The sequence below is a fragment of the Carcharodon carcharias genome, chromosome 19, assembly GCF_017639515.1.
Source record: "Carcharodon carcharias isolate sCarCar2 chromosome 19, sCarCar2.pri, whole genome shotgun sequence".
In the NCBI taxonomy this organism is placed as follows: Eukaryota; Metazoa; Chordata; class Chondrichthyes; order Lamniformes; family Lamnidae; genus Carcharodon; species Carcharodon carcharias.
The window spans coordinates 102,682,345-102,710,020 of NC_054485.1; the positions used below are offsets into that span (position 1 = coordinate 102,682,345).

Here is a 27,676-nt window from a genome sequence, read left to right on the forward strand (position 1 = left end):
TGCACTGGGAGTCCTCAACATCGACTCCAGACCCCATGAAGTCTCATGGCATCAGGTCAAACATGGGCAAGGAAACCTGCTGATGAATCAGTACTCCTACATATTGAACACCACTTTGTGGAAGCACTGAGGGTGGCAAGGGCGCTGGATGTTCTCTGGGTTGGGGACTTCAATGTCCATCACCAAAAGTGGCTCGGTAGCACCACTACTGGCCGAGTCCTAAAGGACACAGCTGCCTGACTGGGTCTGCAGCAGGTGGTGAAGGAACCAACAAGAGGGAAAAACATACTTGACCTCCTCCTCAGCAACCTGCCTGATATGATGCATCTGCCCATGACAGTATCAGTAGGTGTGACAACCACAAAGTCCTGTCTTCACATTGAGGATACCCTCTATCGTATTGTGTGGTGCTACCACTGTGCTAGATGGGTTGGATTTTGAACAGATCTAGCAGCTCACAACTGGGCATCCATGAGGCACTGTGGGCCATCAGCAGCAGCAGAATTGTACTCAACCATAATCTGTATCCTCATGGTCTGGCATATCCTCCACTGTTCATTTACCATCAAGCCAGGGGTTCAACACTGATTCAATGAAGAGTGTAGGAGGGCATGCCTGGAGCAGCATCAGCCATACCTAAAAAATGAGGTGTCAACTTGGTGAAGCTATAACAAAACTACTTGCATGCGAAACAGCATAAGCAGCAAGAGATAGACTGAGTTAGGTGATTCCACATCCAATGGATCAGATCCAAGCTCTGCAGTCCTGCCACATCCAGTTGTGAATGGTGCTAGACAATTAAAACAACTCACTGGAGGAGGACGCTCCACAAATATCCCCATCAGTGCAAAAGATAAGGCTGAAGCATTTGCAACAATCTTCAGCCAGAAGTGCTGAGTGGATAATGCATCTCGGCCTCCTCTGGATGTCCCCAGCATCACAGGTGCCAATCTTCAGGCAATTTGATTCACTCCAGGTGATATCAAGAAATGGCTGAAGGCACTAGATACTGCAAAGGCTATGGGCCCTGACAATATTGCAGCAATAGTACTGAAGACATGTGCTTCAGAATTTGCCACACCCCTAGCCAAGCTGTTCCAGTACAACTACAAACCCAGCATCTACTCAGCAATGTGGAAAAAGGCCCAGGTATGTCCTGTACACAAAAAGCAGGAAAACTCCAACCAGGCCAATTACCAGCCTTTCAGTCTATTCTCGATCATCAGTAAAGTGATAGAAGGGGTCTTCAACAGCGCTATCAAGCAGCACTTGCTTAGCAATAACCTGCTCATTGACGTTCAGTTTGAGTTCCGCCAGGGCCACTCAGCTCCTGACCTCATTGCAGCCTTGGTTCAAACATGGATAAAAGAGCTGAACTGCCGAGGTGAGGTGAGAGTGACTTCCCTTGACATCAAGGCCACATTTGACCAAGTTTGGCGTCAAGGACCCTAGCAAAACTGGAGTCAATGGGAATCATGGGGAAAACTCTCTTCTGGAGTCATACCTGGCACAAGGGAAAATGGTTGTGGTTGTTGAAGGTCAATTCCAGGACATCACTGCAGGAGTTCCTCAGGGTAGTGTCCTAGGCCCAACCATCTTCAGCTGCTTCATCATTGACCTTCCTTCCATCATGAGGTCAGGAGTGGGAACGTTTCCTGATATTGCACAATGTTCAGCATCAATTGCAACTCCTCAGATACTGAAGCAGTCCATGTCCAAATGCAGCAAGATCTGGACAATTGGGCTGTCAAGTGGCAACTAACATTCGTGCCACACAAGTGCTAGGCAATGGCCATCTCCAACAAGACAGAATCTAACCATCACCCCTTGATGTTCAATGGCATTACCATCACTGAATTACCCCACTATTAACATCCTAGGGGTTACCATTGACCAGAAACTGAACTGGACTAGCCATTTAAATATTGTGGTTACAAGGGCAGGTCAGAGGCTAGGAACCCTGAAATGAGTAACTCATCCCCTGACTTCCCAAAGCCTGTCCACCAGCTACAAGGCATAAGTCAGGAGTGTGATGGAATACCTGGATGATGGATGCCTGGATGAGTGCAGCTCCAGCAGTACTCGAAGCTTGACACCATTCAGGACAAAGCAGCCCGCTTGATTGACACCCCATCCACACACATTCACTTCCTCCACCCCCAATCACAGTAGTAGCAGTGGTTCCAATCTACAAGATACACTGCAGAAACTCACGAAGGCTCCTTAGGCAGCACTTTCCAACCCTGTGATCGCTGCCATCTAGAAGGACAAGGACAGCAGATACATGGGGACACCACCACCTGGAAGTTCTCCTCCAAGCTACACATCATCCTGACTTGGAAATATATTGCCGTTCCTTCACTGTCACTGGGTCAAAATCCCAGGAACTCCCCGCCTAACAATGCTGTGGGTTTACCTACACTGCAGGGACTGCTGCAGTTCAAGAAGACAGCTCACCACCACCTTCTCATGCACAATTAGGGATGGGCAATAAATACTGGCCTAGCTGGCAATGCCCACATCTTGTAAAATGAATTTAAAATAGGTCAGCCTCCCCCATTATAAATGTTTATGTCTAAAGTAGCAATGTAAACTTCTGGAAAATGGTTAGGCTGTAATTTCACCTTCCCAAGTGGAAGGGTTATGGAATTATGGAGTGTGACAGGTTTACATGGCTAATGCCCATTATATATGTGGGCACAGGAACTTAATGGAAGTTTTTTTTAAACACTTCCTGAGGATGTGGGTATCAGTGGCCAGGCCAGCACTTGTCACCCATCCCCAGCTGCCCTCGAGAATGGGAGGTGAGCTGCCTTCTTCAATTGCAGCAGTCCGTGTGGTATAGCTGCACCCGCAATCTTAACTTTCCCGCAGTGGTTTGGCACAACGAGTGGCTTGCTAGGCCATTTCAGAGGGCAGCTAAGAGTCAGCCACATCGTTGTGGATCTGGAGTCACATGTAGGCCATGGCAAATTTCCTTCCTTTGTGATGGTTTTTTTTAAAATCACAAATGGTTTCATAAGTCATATTAACGAGAACAGTATTTTTAATTCTAGATTTTAGAAAGTGAATTTGAATTCCTGAGCTGCTGAGGTGGTGTTTGAACTCTCAACTCTGGAGTATTAGTCTGGTCTCTGGATTATTAGAGCAGTAACATGACCACAATATCACCATTGCCCTGGAGGGTCACAGCACGAATGTGCCAGTTTGGGGATACAGGCTTGATGCGGAGAATGGGGCAACTGGTCGGTGCTCCTCTTTCCCAGAAATCAGGGCCACTCTGATCCCACACTGCGGTTAATGAAATTCCGAAGCATAGGGACAGCAACTATTTGTATCCCAGCATTGCCGTCCGTGAGGGATACTTGGCGGGCCCCTCAGTCTCAAACCCCCAGAACAAACAGGGCCAACTTTGTTTCAATACAACGAGAAACAGGAGATACAGTGTTATGGTTTAACCAGTGCTAGCCTGTACCTTCATGTAAATATAAGATCAGAATTCCGAAGAAATTCCTGTTTGTATCATAACTTTCATCAAGTTCAGTCTTTCCAGCCTGTACAACACCTCCAACTGCACCAAAAAAATCAGCCCAGCACTGCGCAAAGGGTGCTCTGGAACTGTTTAAACTGCCCTTAAAAGATTCCAGGGAAGTCAAAATGTGAAAGGCATCAAGGTTCAGGCAGGCACACAGCCATTAGCAGCAATAACATAATAAATTAATTGCAGCGTTCAACTATTAAGAGGAAAACACTTGCAAAACGCATCGTGTAGATGGTACAAACTGCTGTGTAGTGTGCACTAAGGGTCGGAATGACCTCCTCCTGCCCCTATTTCTTGGCCAGAATTTTACCTCCCGCAGGCAGGCACATGCCCGACCTGAACAGACGTGAAATCGCGCGGGATGACGTCGGGCGAGCGTGATATTTCGCTTGGCGGGCGGCCCGCCGACAATTACGTGGGAAATTAAGCCCAGTTGTCAGTGTCTTTTTGTGGCCTGTCCAACCTTACGATTGGCGGACAGGCCAGTCGACCAGGCGGACTTCACATTTTTGATAAAAGGTCATCCAAGGGCAGGATGAAATCTCCCTTAGGACTTAAAATAAAAAGAAATATCTGGGAGACTTTTTAATTTTTTTTAAAAAAATGAGGTCTGCTTTCAAGTGCTTGACTATGCTGCCTGGAAATTTTTTGCAGCATTTTTATGCTTTCTTTTATTATTTGGAGGTCTGGAGCTGCCCGAGGCAGCTGCCTGCCTTCAGGGAGCTCACTGGAAGCGCTCACCAGCACCCGTGGTGATGTCATCACCTGCCCCTCTTCCTGCCCCAAGTGGCATTGCTGAGCCTTTCCTCAGGCGTGTTTCACACTGGGCTGGCTGTTGATTGGCCAGCCAGCATAAGAGCGGGGCTGGAGGCCGATCGTTGGCGGAATTTCGCATCCACTTCCGGGCTCACCGATCTCCCGCGCCCAGCGAAGGAAAAATTCAGGACCTTATGTTCTTATATGTGCACTTTGACTCAATGCTCTTAGAGTTTGTTTTAAGCTCCCAGCTCATGCCTGAGAGCATTCTCACTCCTGCCCAAAGACAGGTTGAGGACAGGATTTGCGATTGGAAGCCTACAGCGAGTGGTGTATCGCAGGGTTCGGTGCTGGGACCCTTGCTGTTTGTCATGTACATTAATGATTTAGACGTGAATATGATCGAGGTGACTCGAAAATTGATGTCATCGTAAAAAGTGAGGAGGAAAGCCTTTGACTACAAGACGATATAGATGGGCTGGTAAGATGGGCAGAGCAGTGGCAAATAGGATTTAATCCTGAGAAGTGTCAGGTGATGCATTTTGGGAAGACTAACAACACAGCAAGGGTACACAATGAATGGTAGGACCTAGGAAGTACAGAGGATCAGAGGGTCCTTGGTGTACATGTCCACAGATCCCTGAAGGCAGCAGCACAGGTAGATAAGGTGGTTAAGAAGGCATGTGGGATACTTGCCTTTTAGCCGAGGCATAGAACTTAAGAGCAGGGGGGTTATGGCGGAGTTAGGCCACAGCTGGAGTACTGTGCGCAGTTCTGTTCACCACGCTACAGGAACGATGTGATTGCACTGGAAAGGGTGCAGAGGAGATTCACCAGGAATTTGGCTGGGCTGGAGCATTTCAGCTATGAAGAGAGACTGGTCTCCTTGTTTTCCTTGGAGCAGAGGCAGTTGAGGGGGGACCTGATAGAGGTATACAAAATTATGAGGAGCACAGATAGGGTAGATAGAAAGAAACTTTTCCCCTTAGCAGAGGTGTCATTAACCAGGGGGTATAGATTTAAGGTAAGGGGCAGGAAGTTTAGAGGGGATTTGAGGAAAATCTTTTTCACCCAGAGGGTGGTTGGAATCTGGAACTCACTACCTGAGGGGGTGGTAGAGGCAAGAACCCTCACAACATTTAAGAAGTATTTAGATAAGCACTTGAAACGCAATAGCATACAGGGCTATGGGCCAAGGGCTGCAAAATGGGATTAGAATAGAGTTACTTGATGGCCGGCATGGACACGATGGGCCGCAGGGCCTGTGCTGTATACCTCTATGAATCTATGATGTGTCACTCACCAAACTAGCTCGAGGGATAAGAGTGTCACTCGGTTAAGGTTGGAAAAGCTGGGGGAAACTCGCCGCCGTGATGACTGAGGGCACCCTGTGGCAGTGAACCGGAGAGAACATGACAAACATGACTGAAAAGGCTAAAGTTGAATGCAAAATGCTACTTACCCAAGATACCCACGATCATATAACCCACAATGAAGACCATAAACAGCGCACAGCAGATGATGTCAGTGCAACTCCTACAGGGAGAAAAAAGGTACAAGGGGAAAGATTGTTTTCAACCAATAATTAAAGATTGGCCTACCAGCAACTTAGGAGAAAGAGCTCCTGGGGATGTTAAATAATGTTTGCTAATAGTGTGCAGTTTTGTTCTCCCTATTTAAAGGAGGATATACTTACATTGGAGGCAATACAGCAAAGGTTCCAACCCCACCCCCCCCAAACACACACACACACACACACACACACACACACACACACACACACACACACACCTTAAACCAGCTTATATTTCACCCCTTCCTTGGATTCACCTAGTTCTGTTGAAGAGTCATGAGGACTCGAAACGTCAACTCTTTTCCTCTCTGCCGATGCTGCCAGACCTGCTGAGTTTTTCCAGGTAATTCTGTTTTTGTTTTGTGAAGGTTCACTATCCTGGTACCTGGGATGAGAGGGTTGTCTTGTGATGAGAAGCTGATTAAATTGGGCCTACACTCTCTGGAGTTCAGAAGAATAAAGGTGAATCTGAAACATGGGGGCACAGTCTCAAGACAAAGGGGGCAATCTAGCACAGAGATGGGAAATTTCTTCACTCAAAAGGGTTGTGGAATCTTTGGAATTGTCTACCCCAGAAAGTTGTGGAGGCATTGTCAGTAGAGGGTTGGATTTTACCTGTTTTTGATTGGACCATTGAAAGTCGGGTCATACTTGACTGGTTCCCCTGGTGACAGAAAGGAAACAGCCGGGTTAGTATGCAGCCTGCGATACAGCGACTCCCTTTAAAACACAGACACCCCACAGTCCAGCACCTCCCACTCACAGCTTTAATTACCGAGCAGCCAACCCCTCCAAGTGCGCAGGTCAAACAACCCTGATAATATTATTTAAGGCATAAAGAACGACATTCAGTAAACACAAATGAGTTCACTGGGTGAAGAGATACATAAACCACACGTGTGATATACATCAAACAGTGGCTGCTAGGGGGTGATATCAGGTTACAGAGATCTGAAATGAGAATCATGTTTATATCAATACTTTACGAACAGCTTTCATGCGAAGAGGTAGCACATTTTAAATGAGAGTCTGGAGACATCACATCCCTTGTTTATTGCTTTAAGGAATTTACCACCACCACCCCTCCACACTTCTAATCTCCACAATGTAACCCTCTTCTCCTGACAGCATGTTTGTTATTTCGGGTGATTTTGATGGAGTAGATCTAAAGAAATTTGCATTGTGTAGACGGTACTGGAGAGAGTGGACATTGACGCTGGTAGATGTGGTGCTAATCCGGGATGGTGTCGAGATTCTTGACTGTTGTTTGATCCGCACTCGTCCAGGCAAGTGGGGAGTTTTCCATCATACTTCCGACTTGTGCCTTGTAGGCGGTTACAGAACCAAGCTGGGTCAGATGAGAGAAGATACAGGTCAGTCAGGGTGGAACAGGCTCAAAGGGTTGAATGGCCTCCTCCCGTTATGCATGATGACAGCACAAGTCAGGGTTGGCACCATGTCTAGTGACTGAACGGATAACAGCATTCGCACGTGGTCGGATTCTGGGAAAACCGACGGAACTCAAAGTCGGCAAATTGCATTGCACATGGCAGGTTAAAAAAAAAAAGACGAGTCTCTCTGCATCTGATCACTTGCCCTTGTCCCAAGGCAGTGAAGACTCACTCGCTATCACCCTAATCTCCGCCAACCCATTCAGTCAATGGTGATACCCTCACTGTACTGAAGAGGACAAGCACGAGAATGAGGAAAGGCCATTCAGCCCGTTCAACCTTTCCCTTCTCCTAACCTTCCATTTTAAAATCACTTCCCAATTCCCCCCTCCCAGTGATAACAGACTCACCACAGGCCGCTGGCTATTAGGTACTTTGAAAACCAGCCGAATGAGATGTGCGCAAACAATGGCTTCCTCATCAAGTACCCAAAGCTAAGAAAACATGTCATTGCAGCGCGCAATAGGCCGACAGCATCTCCATCGGATTGTACACAAGCTGCAGTGCCCATTGGGAGCAGCCCTGTACCGACAGGGGATTGGAAACAGATGGTGCAGCACATGGTAAATCGTGCTACATCGGTTAAACCATGCATCAGAGTTTACCTAACAGATACCAATATCCCAGCGCTGAGCAAACACTGGCAGAAGCACTCACCCTCGCCCCAAACCCCTCCACCCCCACCATCCCTGGAACAAATCTCAAATTCCTTCAACTCCAGTCCCCACAGCCCCGCCCATCTGTAACCTCCTCCAGCTCCCGCAGTCCCCAGAGATATCTGCACTTCTTCAATTACAGTCTCTGGTCAATCCCTAATTTTAATCGCTTCACCATTGGTGCGTGCCTTTGGCTGCGTGGGCCCCAAGTGCTGGAATTCCCTCCCTAAACCTCTCTTCCTCACCCTCCTTAAAAACCCACCTCTGTGACCAAGCTCCTGATCGCCCAATGTCTTCTTGCGTGACTCAGTGTCAAATTTTGTTTTGATGATCACTCCTGTGAAACACCTTGGGATGCTTTACGATGTTGAAGACACCATTTAAATTGTTATTGGGTTTGTTGTTGGTGTTGGTATTATTAGTAAAAGGTACCAATCCTTTTCTGTGTTGTTGATGCAGACTAGGTGCCCTGTTTACATGCTAGGAATTCCTTTCTTTCCGAAAGATATACTTCATTCATAAAATTTATGAAAGTACATAATAGTTCAGTTGACTTTACATAAAATGCAAAGCAAATGTTTCTACATTTCTACATATAAGATGCTAAAGGGGGTAGACAAAAGTAGATGTGGAGTGGATGTTTCCCCTTGTGGGGCATTCTAGAACGAGAAGCCATAGTTTTAGGCTAAGGGGTGGTAGATTTAAATCAGAGATGAGGAGGAATTGCTTTTCTCAAAGGGTCGTGAATCTGTGGTATTCACTACATCAGAGTGCAGTGGATGCCGGGATGCTGCACAAATTTGAGGATGAGATAGACAGATTTTTAATTAGTAATGGGATGAAAGGTTATGGGGAGAGGGTGGAAAATTGGAGTTGTGGCCAAAATGAGATCAGCCATGATTGTATTGAATGGCGGGGCAGATTCGAGGAGCTGAATTGCCTACTCCTGCTCCTAGTTCTTATGTTCTTATGTTCTACCAATATATGTGGCAGTCTGAGAGGCCTCAGTACACTTACAGTTACAGGTAATATTTACGATATTTATTTCATGTCACAGAGAAAGCCCAAAGTTTCCAGCCGCTCAGTATACTATGGCTGAACGGCCTTAGGTAGCGACCTTTCCCCTTTGCGCTTTTGCAGCGGCTACCCCAAGTTTAGTGCATCCCTCAGCACGTAATCCTGGAACTTGAAATGTGCCAGTCTGCAACACTCAGTTGTGGGCAATGCTTGGCACTGGAAGATCAGCAGATTTCAGGCAAACCAAAGAGCATATTTCACCAAGCTGGCTATCCTGCAGCTGCAATTGATGTTTATCTTAGTGTGCGTCCCTGGGAATAGCCCGTGGGGCAGAGGCCTGAGCTGCTTAAGATGAACCCTGACAAAAACCTTTCCAGTCCTTGGGAATTTTCCGCATGTTTGGCATTTCTGGTATCCTGCAAGGCAGGAACTGGGCCAGCTCCCACGGAATTAGAGAAGGATTTTTCAGAGTGAGCATGTTTGGATCGATCAATAAACACAGGGTTGTTGCCAAATGGTTAGAGTCACCCACAGTTGCAGTGTGAGGGAACCCACTGAGGAATTGCAGCATAGTGACTCTTAGACACAACGTGTCACTCATTGCCCTTTTCCTAGAGCAGTGGCTGGTTAGATGTGGAGAAGGCTTCAAACTCAAGCCCCAGGGCAGACCAAAAATTCCATTGAAACCATGACTTAAGATGGAATGCAAATCACAAAAGGAAAATGGAGTTTGAATTTTTAAAAACATGCATGCCTCAATGTAGTAACAGTAGCTTTAAGACTATGTAGTATCACATGGCAGTGTGAACGAATCACTGCAAAGTGCAAGGAACCTTGGGGGTGAAATTTGTGTCTAGTTGTGGTGTTTGATGGAAGCATGTAACTGCTGTAGAAGCCCTGTAAACAAAGTTCACTGTTTCTTATGAGAAACCTGTCTGGAAAATCAAACCTATAACAACAGGTGACGAGGATAAATTGGTTCCAGTGAATGTTTTAAACAGAATAAAGAGAAAATATGCTCACCAGGTATGGCATTTTTTGGGCAGGATCAACCCCACGGACTCATTCACAGTGGATTAAAGTCAATATAGAGAACACCTTGGTTTCTTTTCCCAAGCAAACAAAATAATGGTGGAGGAAAAAAAGGGAAAGCAATTCTCCTAAGCATTTGTGGGAGTAAAGTTTATAAGTTAATCCACAATCTGATCACCCCGAAAGCCCCCAAATCTCACAAAAAGGTCATTTACAATCCAAACCCTCTGTAATCATGCAGAGGTTCAAATCTAATTCGAGAGTCAGGGTCCCGGGGAAGGCCACAGCAACACATCTAGCGAAGTTGAAACAGCTAGCTGAACATTGTAACTTCAAGGAGACCCGAAACGATATGTTAAGGGATCGTTTGGTCTGCAGTGTGCACGATGATGCTGTTCAATGACGGTTATTAGCTGAAGTAAATATCGATTTTGAAAGAGCATTGGAAGCAGCGCTTGTGATGGAAAGTGCCAAGCAGGATTCGCAGGCCTTAGATGGTGTACAAAATGGTGCCATTTTCCAGTTGGGGTGGGAACAGAGCACCGGGCAAGGTGCAGAAACTAAGGAGTCAGCCGCAAGGTGGGAGACAGTCCCTGCTACCTGAAAATTTAAAAAATATACAAGAGGCAGCTCAGCAGCAAATCTGAAAATGAATTGTTACCGACGTGGAAGTAAACACATCCCTGGAACTTGCCACTTTAAAGAGGTGGAGTGCCATTATTGTTATAAAAGAGTACACTTACTGAAGCAACCTTACGCAAAATTGAGGCAGACTCCCAGGCAGCAAACTAAACTGATCGAAGTACATAATATGGAAGAACCAGAAACCACTAATTCCGATGTTTATTCTCTATTTAATGTGAAAGTGGGGAAAACAGAGTCAATCACTGTTACTTTTCAGGTCAATGGAAAACGTTTGATAATGGGAGTGGATACCGGTGCATTAACCACTGTAGTGGGGGAAAACACACTCAAATGTTTAAACAAGGGTACTCAACAATTGAATATGGAGCAGACTTCAGCCAAATTGAAAACATATACTGGTGAAGTCATACAAGTGAATGATATTACCACTGTACCTGTTTATTACAAGCACCAGACAGCACAGCTCCCTCTGATTGGAGTGGAAGGTGAAGGACCAAGTCTCCTAGGTTGTAATTAGTCAAGGGAAATTAACCTTGATCGGCCAGTGAGATTTCAAAAAGGAAAGACGAAGGATTCCCGAGTTGGAAAAGGAAAAAAGCAAGGTACTTCAGAATGAGCCTAGAGAGTCCAAGGACCTTAAAAGGATGCAAAAGGAGTGTGCAGCCATTCAGCAACCTGATGAACGAAGACTGTCTTAAACAGCAGCATGGAAGAACAGCAGAAGAAACCCATCGAGACCCTGCTGAATTACAGTATTCCAGATGAAGCAAGTGAGCTTTGTAAAGAAAAGGAAAACTGCTGAAAGACCTTCACACACTACAAGGATCCCTCAGGGCAAAGTTTGCACCTCTGGGGAAATTACAAAGAGAGGCAGAATAAAATTAATGTCACTCTGAACAAACTGAAGAACCAGTTGGCAGAGAAGATGCAGCAATTTTCAAGGTTCCAGGGGGAAGCCAAAAGATACAAGGAGGAGGCAGAAGAGCTGAAGAATCAGCTGTGTGAAACAAAAGAGGCATTAGAAGGAAAAGTGGAACTTTCCAAAATGCAAGTGAGTGATGAAGACATGGGAGGCTCAACCCCTGAACGGATCCACGTTGAGATCTCACCTGAGAGAAGTCTGGCCAACTGTGAAGTCAAAATGAAGGACGAGACTAAATTCTATGGTAGACAGAAGACAAGATGGAAGATGGTTGAGAAAAGAATCCCCCCCACGCTGCGAATAGGTTCAACACCTTCAGAGTTACTTATGAAGTGCCACCTTCATATGTGATTAAGCCTGGCACATCCCAATTTAGAGGAGAAGGTAGAGAACAGTCAAGGGGATCAAAAAGTGACTCATGATTTGTATAATCAAGAGCAAGGATTTTCTTTCGGTGAAAGAGTATTTGTACGAAACATTGGTGGATCGAGCTGGTTACCTGGCATAATAGTTTCTGTGACAGGACCATTGTTGTACCATGTAGAAGTGGAGGGCCAGATCCACAAACACGTGGATCATTTGAGAAGTAGGGCGATACCCCAACAAACCAATGTTCCACCTGTAACCATTATAGAACCTATGGTCCACACTGTGATTGATCAACCAAGATAGACATACCAGATGTCTCAGTCGGATTGGGTAACACCAAACTTGTCTGTGCCTAAGAAGGTACCTGATGTTGCTCCGGTTCCGGAAAATAAAGATTCACAGAATCACACAGTGCAGAAGAGGCTCTTCAGCCCATCGAGTCCACACTGACACGTGAGAAACACTTGACCAACCTACCTAATCAAATTTACCAGCACTTGGCCCATAGCCTTGAATGTTGTGATGTGCCAAGTGCTCATTCAGTAAGAGATTTTAAAGTCACGGAGCCACAACATTCCACCCGGATCAACATCACACAAAACAGGTTGTCTGGTCATTCTCACCTCGCTGTTTGTGGAAGTTTGCTGAGCGTGAATTGGCTTCCACGTATGCTACGATACAACAGTGACTAAGCTTCAAAAAGGTACTTTATCGGGTGCAATATGCTTTGGCCCATGAGCCCACAAAAGGCATTAGATAAAGGCAAATTCCTGCTTTTCGTATGGCTCCTTGAATGAATTAACACCTGTGCTATGCACAGCATTCACAGGAACTGCATTGCAAACAAAGCTGAACTGCATTGCAAACAAAGCTGAGTGTATCGACATGCGCAGACTTGTGCATTTCATTCTGAATCTCCAGAAATTCAAGAGGAGGAAGTCTGCTGAAGTAAGGTCCCTGTTTAAAAATTAAACAGAACAAATAAGGTTTACTGTTACCCTAGAAGCAGAGACTCAGAACAACACAGTGCAGTTCCGCAAGGCTGCTCAATTAACAGTGAGCACTGTACACATTATTAGGAAGCTCAAGTTACAGTGAACACACACAGCCAAGCCAGCTCTCAGTTAGAAAGGCCACACATCCACACAAATAAAATCCATATTGCCAACACTACAAAGCAATCCAACAACAGATTAAAGCACACACACTCCCTACTCTGAATTAGATCATCATAAAAAGGGGCAAGTGTAGGCCATTCGGTCCATCAAGCCTGTTCTGCCATCATATAGGATCATGGCTGATTTAAGTGTGGCCTGCTTTCTCCTCTCTTAAAGGGGGAGAGTGAAGTAGAGAGGTGTAGGGAGGGAATTCCAGAGCTTGGGACCCCTGCAGGCAGCTGAAGGCAATCTGGGCTGGCAATCCAGTGCAGTGCTGAGGGAGTATTTCAGAGGAGATGCTAAATCCAGGCCCCACCTACCCTCTTGGTGGATGCAAAAGATTTCCAAGAAGAGCGAATGGTTGGGGGAAAGAGGGGAGGGGAGGGGAGGGAAGGGTGGTGGGGCCAAGGGAGGAGAGTTATCCCTGGTGACCTGGCCAACATTTATTCATAAGACATAGGAGCAGAAATAGGTCATTCAACCCATCGGGTCTGCTCCTCCATTCAATGAGATCATGGCTGATCTGATAATCCTCAACTCCACTTTCCTGCCTCTTCCCCATAGCCCTTGATCCCCTTACTGATTAAAAATCTGTCTATCTCAACCTTAAGTATACTTAACAACCCAGCTTCTACAGCCCTCTGCTGTAAAGAATTCCACAGATTCTCTACCCTCTGAGAGAAGAAATTCCTCCTCATCTGTCTTAAATGGGTGCCCCCTTACTCTGAGATTATGCCCTCTGATCCTAGACTCTCCCAGAAGGGGAAACCACCTCTCAGCATCTATCCTGTCAAGCCCCCTAAGAATCTTATATGTTTCAATAAGGTCACTTCTCATTCTTCTAAACTCCAATGAGTACAGGCCCAACCGATTCAACCTCTCCTCATAAGAAAATAAGAAAATCCCCCCATCCTTGGGATCAACCTAGCGAACCTTCTCATTCCCAAACAACAGGTTACCTGGGTCATTCTCACAATAAAAACAGAATTACCTGGAAAAACTCAGCAGGTCTGGCAGCATCGGCGGAGAAGAAAAGAGTTGACGTTTCGAGTCCTCATGACCCTTCGACAGAACTTGAGTTTGAGTATATTTCAACTCTTTCTTGGACTCGAACTCAAGTTCTGTCGAAGGGTCATGAGGACTCGAAACGTCAACTCTTTTCTTCTCCGCCGATGCTGCCAGACCTGCTGAGTTTTTCCAGGTAATTCTGTTTTTGTTTTGGATTTCCAGCATCCGCAGTTTTTTTTTTTGTTTTTTTCATTCTCACAATGCTGTTTATGGGATCATGCTGTGCACAAATTGGCTGCTGCATTTCTGGCATTACAACAGTGACTACATTTTTTTTTAAAAGTGATTAATTGGCTGTAAAGTGCTCTGGGACATCTGAAAGGCCGCAGATTAGTGCAAGCCTGTCTTTCTATCTAAATGTCACATCTCCCTCATTGTTCTGGATTCTCCAGTGCAGGGGATGAGAATTGTCCCTCATCGTCCTGACCCATTCATATTGTGTGCAAGGCCACAAGTCACATTCCCGCTTAACCTCAGGGACGGTAACTCACCTTTTCACCAGCTTCTCCTCCGTAAGAAGCCTTAACCCTAGTTTATTATTCTGCTGAATCAACCAAGTCCCAGTGTTCACTAAATCCTTCATGACATGGGACAGACACCCAGAGGGGTGAGAAGTGAGGTTAGTCCAGCAGTATAACTGCAATAAACATACATCTCGCTCTGAAGCCCTGAATTACATTAGCCTTTTTGTGACCACCCGTTCACCCGAATCCAATGTATATATTAACCAGGGGCAAAGCAAGGGCGGAGAAAAAGCAATTTGTTTTCCTGGTAACCGGACCTAGTGACTCAGCTAGCTTATTCCGAGAGGGAGGTGCTCAATCAATGTAGCGAGAGGTTCAGCAGCTTCACGTTTAGTCAACACAATACAAAACAAACCAGAAAGTCGGGTTGTACTTGGAACATAAATCACCAGCCTCACAAAAGGACAGCGGGAAAGACCTCCATCCCCCACCCTCCTCGGACGGATGGAGGTGTCCGATAGAGAGCAGCGGTTGCTGCGCCCACCCACATGCCACTCGCCCTCCTGCTGACTCGTGACCTCCTGCAGCGGCCACCATTCGCCCATAGCATTTCCCAGGTGGCATTTCCAACCAAATGGTGGGTGGTGGGGGGTGGGTGTGGAGGGAATGTTCCGTCTCCACCAAGCAACAGGACTTGACCCGAGCGGTTACGCTCCACCAATAACAATTCTCCTGGTTCCATTTTCAGGTTTACTCTAACTGGCCTGGGTAGGCTAATAAGGAAATGATCACATTTAAAAAAAAAACTTTATTGCATCTCTTTCACTGGATTCTCTCGCATTTTTCACAAGACAGGCATTAGCTAATATCTTCTGCAGTGTACCCCAGAGGGCTGTGGAGGCTCAATGAATATGTTCAAGGCAGAGATCAATAGATTTCTAGATATTAAGGACACCAAGGGATATGGGGATAGTGCAAGAAAATGGCATTAGAAGTAGACCTTCAACCATGATGCAGAGCAGGCTTGAGGGGCTGAATGGCCTACTCCTGCGTCTATTTCCTACATTCCTATGTTCCAGTGAAACTTGATGCAAGCTTGAGGAACAGCACCTCATCTTTCAATTAGGCACTTTACAGCCTTCCAGACTCACTGAGTTCAACAATTTCTGATTGTAATCTCTGCCTCCATCTTGTTTCCTTTATGTTTCAGTTTTCCTCTCAGTTTTGCTTTCACTCCGTAGAACACCCGCTCTCGGCACATCTTCTGTTTCTTTTCTTGTCCTATCACCATTCCTTTTGGACTTCTGTCACTCAGTCTTCCACCCTATCACAGACCTTGCATTTACCCTCGTCCCATCCATCCCTTGATCAAAACCTGTTACATCTCCAGCTTATCCCAGTCCTGATGAAGCATCATTTCAACCTGAAATGTTAACCCTGTTTCTCTGTCCACAGATGCTGTCAGGCAGGAATATTTCCAGCATTTTCTGGTTTTATTTCAGATAGCCAGCACCTGCAGTATTCTGCTTTGATTAGCTAATTTCTCTCACATATTAGAATTTATTTTTCATCTGAAGTATTAACAAGGGTACATCTCGCCTCCTTTCCCTCTCGGAGTTGTTTTATTCAATCACCCAAGCTCCACAGGGTAAGCGATGTTTCAATTTTGCTGAAAGTGGCAGCTGTACTTAAAATATTGCAAAATATTCACAGCACTCGAACAGGCCATTTGGCCCATCTGTTCCATGTTGGTGTTTACACTCCACACAAACCTCCTCCCATCCCCTTCTTCCAACTTCATCAACATGTCCCTCTATTCCTTTCTTCCTTGTGTTTTTATCTAGCTTTCCCATAAGTGCATCTACAGCCATCCACCATGGTAGGGAGTTCCACATTCACTCCATTCTCTGAGTAAAGATGTTTCTCCTGAATTCCCTTTTGGATTTCTCATATTGATGGCCCCCTGGTTCTGGACTCACCCTATGCCTGCCATCCTGAATGCCTTCATGGGTTTAAACACCTATCAGGTCATCCTTCAGCCTTCTCTATTCTCGAGAAATAAGCCCTAGCTTGTACAGTCCTCATGGTTTTATCCTTGCAAATCTTGTAATCAGGAGATCAGAGCAATACACTACACTGACAAACTTTATTATACTCTACAAAAACAAAAGTACCTGGAAAAACTCAGCAGGTCTGGCAGCATCTGCGGAGAGGAACACAGTTAACGTTTCGAGTCCGAATGACCCTTCAACAAAACTAAGTAAAAACAGAAGAGAGGTGAAATATAAGCTTGTTTAAGGTGGGGTGGGGGCGGTGGTGGTGTGACAAGTAAAGCTGGATAGAGGGCCAGTGATAGGTGGAGATAACCAAAAGATGTCACAGACAAAATGACAAAGAGGTGTTGAAGGTGGTGATATTATCTAATTAATGTGCTAATCAAAGGTAGAAAGCAGGACAAACAAGGTACAGGTAGCCCTAGTGGGGGTGGGGTGGGGGGATGGAATTGAAAAAGGCTAAAAGTTAGAGATAAAGCAATGGATGGAAATACATTTAAAAATAATGGAAATAGGTGGGAAAAGAAAAATCTATATAAATTATTGGAAAAGAAGGTGGGTGGGGGGTGGGGGGGGGGTGGAAATCGGAAATGGGGTGGGGATGGAGGAGAGAGTTCATGATCTAAAATTATTGAACTCAATATTCAGTCCGGAAAGCTGTAAAGTGCCTAGTCGGAAGATGAGGTGATGTTCCTCCAGTTTGCGTTGAGCTTCACTGGAACAATGCAGCAGGCCAAGGACAGACATATGGGCATGAAAGCAGGGTGGAGTGTTGAAATGGCCAGCGACAGGGAGGTCTGGGTCATGCTTGTGGACAGACCGAAGGTGTTCTGCAAAACGGTCACGCAGTCTGCGTTTGGTCTCTCCAATGGGAGCAACAAATGCAGTAGACTAAATTGAGGGAAGTGCAAGTGAAATGCTGCTTCACTTGAAAGGAACGTTTGGGCCCTTGGACAGCGAGGAGAGGGGAAGTAAAGGGGCAGGTGTTGCACCTTCTGTGGTTGCATGGGAAGGTGCCGTGGGAGGGGGTTGAGGAGTAGGGGGTGATGGAGGAGTGGACCAGGGTGTCCCAGAGGGAACGATCTCTGCGGAATGCTGCCAGGGGGGTGAAGGGAAGATGTGTTTTGTGGTGGCATCATGCTGGAGTTGGTGGAGGACGATTCTTTGAATGCAAAGGCTGGTGAGGTGATAAGTGAGGACAAGGGGGACCCTATCATGTTTCTGGAGGGAGAGGAAGCTGTGAGGGCGGATGCGCGGGAGATGGGCCGGACATAGTTGAGGGCCCTGTCAACCACTGTGGGTGGAAAACCTTGGTTAAGGAAGAAGGAAGACATGTCAGAGGAACTGTTTTTGAAAGTGGCATCATCAGAACAGATGCGACGGAGGCGAAGAAACTGAGAGAATGGGATAGAGTCCTTACAGGAAGCGGGTTGTGAGGAGCTGTAGTCGAGGTAGCTGTGGGAGTCGGTAGGCTTGTAATGGATATTGGTGGACAGTCTATCACCAGAAATTGAGTCAGAGAGGTCAAGGAAGGGAAGGGAAGTGTCAGAGATGGACCACAGCTGCCTCGACTACAGCTCCTCACACCCCGCCTCCTGTAAGGACTTCATCCCATTCTCTCAGTTCCTTCACCTCAAAAACAGTTCCTCTGACATTTCTTCCTTCTTCCTTAACCGAGGTTTTCCACCCACAGTGGTTGACAGGGCCCTCAACCGTGTCCTGCCCATCTCTCGCACATCTGCCCTCACACCTTCCTCTCCCTCCCAGAAACATGATAGGGTCCCCCTTGTCCTCACTTACCACTCCACCAGCCTCCACATTCAAAGGATCATCCTCCACCATTTCCGCCAACTCCAGCATGATGCCACCACCAAACACATCTTCCCTTCACCTCCCCGGCGGCATTCTGCAGGAATCATTCCCTCTGGGACACCCTGGTCCACTGCTCCATCACCCCCTACACCTCAACCCCCTCCCACGGCACCTTCCCATGCAACCGCAGAAGGTGCAACACCTCCCCCTTCACTTCCCCTCTCCTCACCGTCCAAGGGCCCAAACACTCCTTTCAAGTGAAGCAGCATTTCACTTGCACTTCCCTCAATTTAGGCTACTGCATTCATTGTTCCCAATGCGGTTTCCTCTACGTTGGAGAGACCAAACGCAGACTGGGTGATCGCTTTGCGGAACACCTTCGGTCTGCCCGTAAGCATTACCCAGACCTCCCTGTCGCTTGCCATTTCAACACTCCACCCTGCTCTCATGCCCACATGTCCGTCCTTGGCCTGCTGCATTGTTCCAGTGAAGCTCAATGCAAACTGGATGAACAGCATCTCATCTTCTGACTAGGCACTTTACAGCCTTCCGGACTGAATATTGAGTTCAACAATTTTAGATCATGAACTCTCTCCTCCATGCCCACCCCCTTTCCGACTCCCCCCCTTTTTTTTTTTCCAATAATTTATATAGATTTTTCTTTCCCCACCTATTTCCATTATTTTTAAATGTATTTCCATCTATTGTTTTATCTCTACCTTTTAGCCTTTTTCGATTCCTTCCCCCCACCCCCACTAGGGCTATCTGTACCTTGCTCGTCCTGCTTTCTACCCTTAATTAGCACATTCCTTAGATAATATCACCACCTTCAACACCTCTTTGTCCTTTTGTCTATGACATCTTTTGGTTATCTCCACCTATCACTGGCCCTTTATCCAACTCTACCCACCCCCTTAAACCAGCTTACATTTCACCTCTCTTCTGTTTTTACTTAGTTCTTTTGAAGGGTCATTCGGACTCAAAACGTTAACTGTGTTCCTCTCCGCAGATGCTGCCAGACCTGCTGAGTTTTTCCAGGTATTTTTGTTTTGGATTTCCAGCATCCGCAGTTTTTTGCTTTTATTATTCGCTAGATCAACTCGCTCTTCTTTACTGTAACCCTCAGTGTGGCCTTGACCCTTGAACCATACTCACTACCATCTTACTCAGCAATGCTACAAATAGGGCTATGGATATCCTTTGCTCTCTATAAAAAAAAAGTTTTTGGTTCTGGTATCTCTTCCTTGCGCGTGCACACAGACATGCATGCGCACACAGACACACACACGCAATGCACACACAGACATGCATGCACATGCAGACACATACACGCTTTCTTTCCTTAACCAGGCTGTTGGCCCAAAGCCCAATTTAGATAAACTATCAAACTTCAAGATAGGCTGTGACAATACAACGGTTTGTCTGTATGAGTACATTTAATCAACCACTGTTTACTAATAACATTACACACTGCCTAGTTCGGAGAAGTGGTAATCTGATAGAGGCCTTCAAGATTGCAAAAGGGTTCAGTTGGGTATATGTAGGAAAGATGTGGACAAGACCAGGGCTAGTGGGCATATATCAAACATAGTCAATAATAAATCCAATCAGGAATTCAGAAGAAACTTCTTTACCCAGAGAATAGTGACAATCTACCACAAGGAGTGGTTAAGATGAATGCCATGGGTACACTTAAGGGAAGCTGGATAAACACATGAGGGAGAAAAGACTAGAAAACTCTGCTGATGGGGTGGGATGATGAGCGATGGGAGGAGGCTCGTATGGAGCATAAACGCCAGTATGGACTAGTTGGGCCGAAAGGCCTATGTCTGTGTGGAGAATATGGAGCACAGCTCAGCAGAAATGCACAAATTGCAGAGCACACCCCAAATTGTAGACCCTGGTTGAGCTCTGCCTCAGTGGGTCACACTCTTGCCCGAGTCAGAAGGTCGTGGGTTCAAGCCCCACTGCGACTCATGCCCACAATTCAAGCAGACACTCCCGGTGCAGTACCAATGGGAGTTCTGCCATGTCAGATGAGACGTTAAATGGAGGCCCTGTCCGTCCTCTCCAGTGGATGCAAAAAGATCCCATGGAATCTATTTCGAAGGAAAGGTGGGTGCGGGGGGCAATATCTATTCCTCAAGCAAAACCACTAAAAAAACAGGCTCAGTGTCTCATGGCTGTCTGGGGGATCCTGCTGTGTACATTTGTCCACTGCATTTCTCACAACTGACTATACTTCACGAAAGAACGTCATTGCCTGTAAAGCACTTTGGGACATCCTGAGGTAAAGGCAATATCTAAAAGCAAGTCTTGCTTGACAGGTAAATGATCTGAGATTTGCAAACCTGTGTTTTATAGCATACTAAACTCCTGGATTATAAATAACTTAGCTGGACCTTGAGAAATTCCATTCAAGTGTAAAGGTGATAAAGGATGCTTTGCCAGGGACAGTTTTACTGTTCAATTACTACAAATGCACCCTTGTCACAACAATTGTCTAATTAGCCCAAGGTCAGTTCCATTCATTTATTGCCAGTTTTATTCTCCACCCAGTCCCTAGTTTTGAAGGAAACATTTCCTGCAATGGGTGGGGTGGGGGGAGGGTGCAGGGTGGGTGCGGGCTGTGTACAATTTGGCTAACCTGCCCACCCACCTCTAACCCTGGGCCTACCGAGGCCCTTCACAGACCAATTGATGCCCACTTAAGTGTCTCATTCTGCCCCGCTACTATTTCACCCGTGGCACGGAGAAAGCCCACACAAGGCGGGTAGCCTGCCAACCTTTACTGGGCAGGTCGGTAGCAGGCAAATAGGGAAGTGCAGACATCCTTTGGGGGTTCCCTGTGCCCATTAGATGCACCAGCCATATGTTCATGCCTCTCCCCCTTCCCTCCCTTTAATTCTCCCACACTGACCTCTCCAATCCAGACCCTCATGGTCTCTCATCCCCCTAGCTGGGGACCGCCGACCAGAGACTGACGATACCCCGGACTTACCCTCAGTCCAGCCTCCATTAGCTCCCCTTCATCAGGACAGCCAGCACCCCCATGCCGGGGCCAGCATCCAAACCTGGCACTGCCAGGATGACAATCAGATTGGCTGGCAGCTCACTGAGGTGGGATGTCCTCCCCAGATATTGGAGAGGGGGTGGGGGTTGGGGGCAGGGTGGCCTCGCTCTTTACCGAGCAGTAACCCCACCAACCAAAAAAAGTCTCCTCCGAGTTTCAGTCAGGCAGGTGTCAGAGAGAGCCCACTTGTGGAAACACAAATAGCGATGGTGCTTCACTGAATGCTGAGGGATAGCCCTGTGTACATCCTTAGATGGTTTGAGTCCCCAATAAATGAAGAAATTTATATGGACCAAACAAAAATTCTGAGGCTGCATTTCCAACATCTCTTGCAGATGGAAGGATGCCAATCACAAATGTACTTCAGTGCCTGCGATGTAGGAATGGTGCACTGGCTTGTAATTTTAATTTAACATTCCTCCTTTTAATATCCTGTCCATCACTCCCCTCTTACCTGGTTAAGTTGTTGGTCTATTTTTGTTACATTATCACAGATTAGCGCATTTTTATCCTGATGACTCAATCTATATATGAGCTTTTCCATGCAAGTCACACTACAATTCAGCCTTTGGGCTGCAAATGTATCCCTGGAATAAGGTGTCATTATTATTATCCCAGAAACCACAGACTGCTCCCTCCCATCTTGTTACCCAAGTTCCTACATGAATTCATAATTCACTCTTATCAGTGAGGTTTCTATGCAGCAACTCACTAAACCATCGGAAACTCCATGAACACAGTGTCGACTGCATCTCCTTTGTCAGTAAACATCATTCTATCCTCAAATAACTCTCCTGTTCAAACATTTCCTGTTGTTAATAAATGATTTCTATTTGCCAATTTTCCTGGGCCAGTCCCTTTGCTATCACATTGAAATGGGCTCTTCGTCCATTAAGTGCCTTTAAGTTTTTCAGGGTGTGTTAACTCTCAGGTGCTTAGTTGAACCTCATGCAGTGGGTGAAGCTGGTAAGGGCAGGGGAGGAGGACATTGGTGGAGGAAGGGGGGTGGGGGGCGGGGATGTTTAGGATTATGACCCTTCCAAATCATCGAAGTGGGCGATTGTGGCTTTAGTAGACAGGCTTCAGTTGACTCCCGGGATCCTCAGTCACCGCCTGCACATTTTCCGGCTGGGTAAGTCCCCAGCTCGAGCCCCCTCAGGCCGAATCTGGTAGTTTGAACCCTATCCCAGTCAGCCAAACACCACTCAAGAGGTTCCTCAAACTTGTCATCTGCTAACTCCAGTGTTGCACAGACCCAAGCCAGTTGGTGAAGTTAAAACAGAGACAGAGAGTCTTTCCTTGCAGAGAATTAATTGACTTAGTACAGAGTCAACACTTCCCTACCTCACCAGTGTCCCAGCTATCCCCATTTATAGGTTTGTAAATTCCCATCACCTGTTTAATGATGTAATTGCCATTAATGTTGACATGGAGCCATGCTAGATTGAATTCCAGACATAAAGAAACTCCAAAGGATGTGAAAGGTGATTCTCCCCTGTCCAAGGGAGGAAATTTTGCACTTGAGTTATGTAATAAGATTGGAGAAATTGGGATTGTTCTGCTTGGAGAAGAGAAGGCTGAGAGGAGTTTTTGATAGAGGTATTCAAAATCTTGAGGGGTCTGGACAGAGTAGATAGGGGGAAACTGTCCTCCTCCCCAACAGCGCTGTGAGTGTACCAAGACTACACGGACAACAGCAATTCTAAAAGGCAGCTCACCACCACCTTCTCAAGGGCAATTATGGGTGGGCAATAAATGCTGGCCTAGCCAGCAATGCCCACATCCCATGAATGAAGAAAAAAATTGGCAGAAGGATTGTGAACAAGTGAGCAATATGATCAAGAATGCGGATAAGTGAAGGAAAATTAACGAGAAATGATTGCCAAAAACACAGCAATCAGAAGAAGCTCTCATGAACTGTCCTTGATCTTGTATGATGACGATAATGACTGGCTCCTTGCGTCATTCATTTCAGAGAAGGAGAGTTTTATTTCCCAACATATTTTAGTGCAACTATCAACACTATCTTAATAGTTTTATATATTTAATTGGTACCACATTTAGATATATAGCTTCTTAGATAAAGTTTTGAATAAGGCATATACGGGATCCTGGGCTTTATCAATAGGGGTAGAGAGTTCAAAAGCAAGGAAGTTATGTTAAACCTGTATAAAATGCTGGTTCAGCTTCAACTGAAGTATTGGGTTCAGTTCTGGGCACCACACTTTAGGAAGGATAGGAAAAAAATTAGAGAGAGTTTCGAAAAGATTCACAAGAATGGTTCCAGGGATGAAGAACATGGGAACAGGAGAAGGCCATTCAGCCAGTCAAGTCTGCTCCGCTATTCAATATGATCATGGCTGATTGAATACTTCAATGCCTTTTACCCACACTATCCCCATAACCTGTTACGTTATTGTTAATCAGAAATTTATCAATCTCTACTTAAACAAACTCAATGACTGAGCTTCCACAGCCCTCTGAGGTAGATAATTCTAAAGATTCACAACCATCTGAGTAAAGAAATTTCTCCTCATCTTGATCCTAAGTGGCTTCTCCCTTATTTTGAAATTGTAGCCTCTGCTTCTAGACTCCCCAACCAGGGGAAACATGTTACCTACTTCTAACCTGTCTATTCCTTTAAGTATTTTGTAGGTTTCAATGCAATTGCCTCTCATTCTTTGAAACTCTAGAGATACAGGCCCAGTTTCCCCAATCTCTCTTCATAAGACAGTCCCACCATCCTTGGAACAAGCCTGGTGAACCTTTGTTGCACTCCCTCATGGCAATAATATCCTTTGAGGTACAGGGACCAAAACTGCACTCCAGGCGCAGTCTAACCAAGCTTCTATACAATTGAAGCAAGACTTCACTATCCCTGTACTCAAATCCTCTCGGGATAAGGACTAACATGCAATTAACCTTCCTAATTACCTGCTGCACCTGCATGTTGGCTTCAGTTCTGTAAGGAACTTAAACTTTGTAGCAAGATTGGAGAAATTGGGATTGTTCTCCTTGAAGAGAAGGCTGAGAGGAGTTTTTGATAGAGGTATTCAAAATCATGAGGGATCTGAACAGAGTAAATAGGGAAAAACTGTCCCCCTCCCTAACTGCACTGTGGGTGTACCAAGACTACACGGACAACAGTGGTTCAAAAAGGCAGCTCATCACCACCTTCTCAAGGGCAATTATGGGTGGGCAATAAATGCTGGCCTAACCAGCAATGCCCACATCCCATGAACGAAGAAAAAGAATTGGCAGAAGGATTGTGAACATATGGGCACAAATTTGAGCTGTCTGGCAAAAGAATCAATGATGGCATGAGGGAAAACATTTTCACATGGTGAGTGCTTAGGGCTTGAGAATGTGGCAGATTCAGTCAACGCTTTCAAAAGGGAATCTGAAGAGGAAAGACTGAGAGGACTACACAGAAAAAATTGGGGGAGGGGAGTGGGGGAGGTGGGATGGGACTAGCTGAGTTGATCTTGCAGAGACCCAGCAGAGGCACAATGGGCTGAATGGCCTCTTTCTGGCATGTAACTATTCTATTATTCTACAGGGACAGACTGACAGGAGAACTCAAAGTGACAACAGGACTTCTTAGAACATCGTTCTGGTGCTAACATATTGTGATGTCACAACAGAGGCATCAACTCATCACGTGAATCACAATGGTCAAGGTTCTCCTGCGGGTGTGACTACGTTTCACACAAATGAGATGAGGAGAAATTTCTTCACCCAGAGAGTGGTGAGCCTGTGGAATATGTTACCATAGAAAGTAGTTGAGACCAAAACATTGTATGTTTTCAAGAAGGTGTTAGATATAGCTCTTGGGGTGAAAGGGATCAAAGGGTATGGGGAGAAAGCAGGAGCAGACTATTGAGTTGGATGGTCAGCCATGATCATAATGAATGGCGGAGCAGGCTTGAAGGGCCGAATGGGCTACTTCTGCTTCTAGCTTCTATGTTTCTAATGTTACATTGCAATGTAGCATCCCTGAAAATTCTTCCAACAGTTCATGGAGAATCCGACCTGCAATTCTAATAATATTCCTCATGACAATGGGAGTAAGATTCAAGGACAACACTCGGGGAAAATGGATTTTAATTTCCAGCCCTAAGTCAAGTTCGAGGATTCAGTGCTGAAAAGGAGGTGCTTTATGGTTGCCAAACAAACTCTCGCCACTAGTAGCCCCAAGCACTGAAGCACAGACCTCTGTGATAACAGCATGTTGATAATGATTTCCCTGCATCATAACAGACACCACACGTCAGAACAACTAAATTGGCTGTAAGGCACTCCTGGACTTCCTGAGGCTGAGAAGGCACAGGATACGCAATTCTTTTTCTCTTCCAATTATTCAGTGCTTTGTAAGCAAGATAGAATTATCTGGTCCTACGCGCTTAGCTAGTTGGTTTTGTTATCCGAGTTCAGTTGGAGGCATAAAGTGGACCAAGGGGTTTGTATTTGTACTCTCAGACAGGACTGCTCCAGAACACTTGGTTAGTCAGTCAGAATACACAGTGTATACAGGTACCACACCTGGCCAATTTCAGTCCCAGCAGCTCTCCTGCAGTATCATAAATCAATGTAGAGACAGACAGACAGACAGACAGACAGACAGACAGACAGACAGACAGACAGACAGACAGACAGACAGACAGACAGACAGACAGACAGACAGACAGACACAGACAGACACAGACAGACACACACAGACACAGACAGACACAGACAGACACAGACAGACACACACACACAGACACAGACAGACACACACACACAGACACAGACAGACACACACACACAGACACACACACACACACACACAGACACACACACAGACACACACACAGACACACACACAGACACACACACAGACACACACACAGACACACACACAGACACACACACACACAGACACACACACACACAGACACACACACAGACACACACACAGACACACACACAGACACAGACACAGACACAGACACACACAGACACAGACACACACAGACACACAGACACACAGACACACAGACACACAGACACACAGACACACAGACACACAGACACACAGACACACACACACAGACACACACACACAGACACACACACACAGACACACACACACAGACACACACACACAGACACACACACACAGACACACAGACACACACAGACACACACACAGACACACACACAGACACACACACAGACACACACAGACACACACACAGACACACACACAGACACACACACACAGACACACACACACAGACACACACACACAGACACACACACACAGACACACACACACAGACACACACACACAGACACACACACACACAGACACACACACACAGACACACACACACAGACACACACACACAGACACACACACACAGACACACACACACAGACACACACACAGACACACACACAGACACACACACAGACACACACAAAAGTTAGTGATAGATCTTTGGGTTAGAAGACAGACGCAAAATTATTGTTCAGTCACACAGGACCGGTTTTATGGGGACAGCTGGCTAATGGTAGGTGAACAAGGCCACATTTATTGTCCATCTCCAAATGCCTTGGGAAGGTGATCTTTGAAACTGTTATCTTGGAAAAAGAATTTGGAGGGATCAATCTTGCAATGTTGGGTTGCTCCCACAGGTTTGGAAGGAGTTGTGGCGGTGTCACATTGGGGCGGGGGGTCGGGGGAGGGGGGGGGTGGTTGTGTTGGCATGAGGGAAGACAATGGTCATTTAGTGAATTTATGCAAGGTGGGTACACTGGTATCATAGCTATGGTACTGGAGCAGCACTCATAGTTCAGGATTCAAATTCGACCCTGACAAGCTGTGACATCAAATTCTGATACCCATAATGGTTCATTAACATCCCTCAGAGAAAGGCGTTAATTGTATATTAATAAAATACTTAATCAAATTCAGATAGTGGGCATCAACTGGGGATTGATCTCCTATAAACAGGAGCAAACTGAAAGTGAGTTTGTTGGTTTAAGAGATGCATGCTTGTAAGATGGGCTCTGCAAATAAATATTAAGAGCATAACATG

At 46.0% G+C, this 27,676-nt stretch overlaps 1 protein-coding gene across 1 annotated transcript in view; it reads right to left on the bottom strand.

The window, feature by feature from the left end:
• slc44a4 (solute carrier family 44 member 4) overlaps nucleotides 1-27,676 on the bottom strand; it is a 68,895-nt gene that overhangs the window by 26,509 nt on the left and 14,710 nt on the right. The window contains exons 2-3 of the mRNA XM_041213526.1: nucleotides 6,486-6,534; nucleotides 5,760-5,833 (exon numbers count right to left, since the gene is read on the bottom strand). Of these exons, the coding sequence (XP_041069460.1) occupies nucleotides 5,760-5,833; nucleotides 6,486-6,534 (123 nt within the window). The remainder of the gene's footprint in view (nucleotides 1-5,759; nucleotides 5,834-6,485; nucleotides 6,535-27,676) is intronic.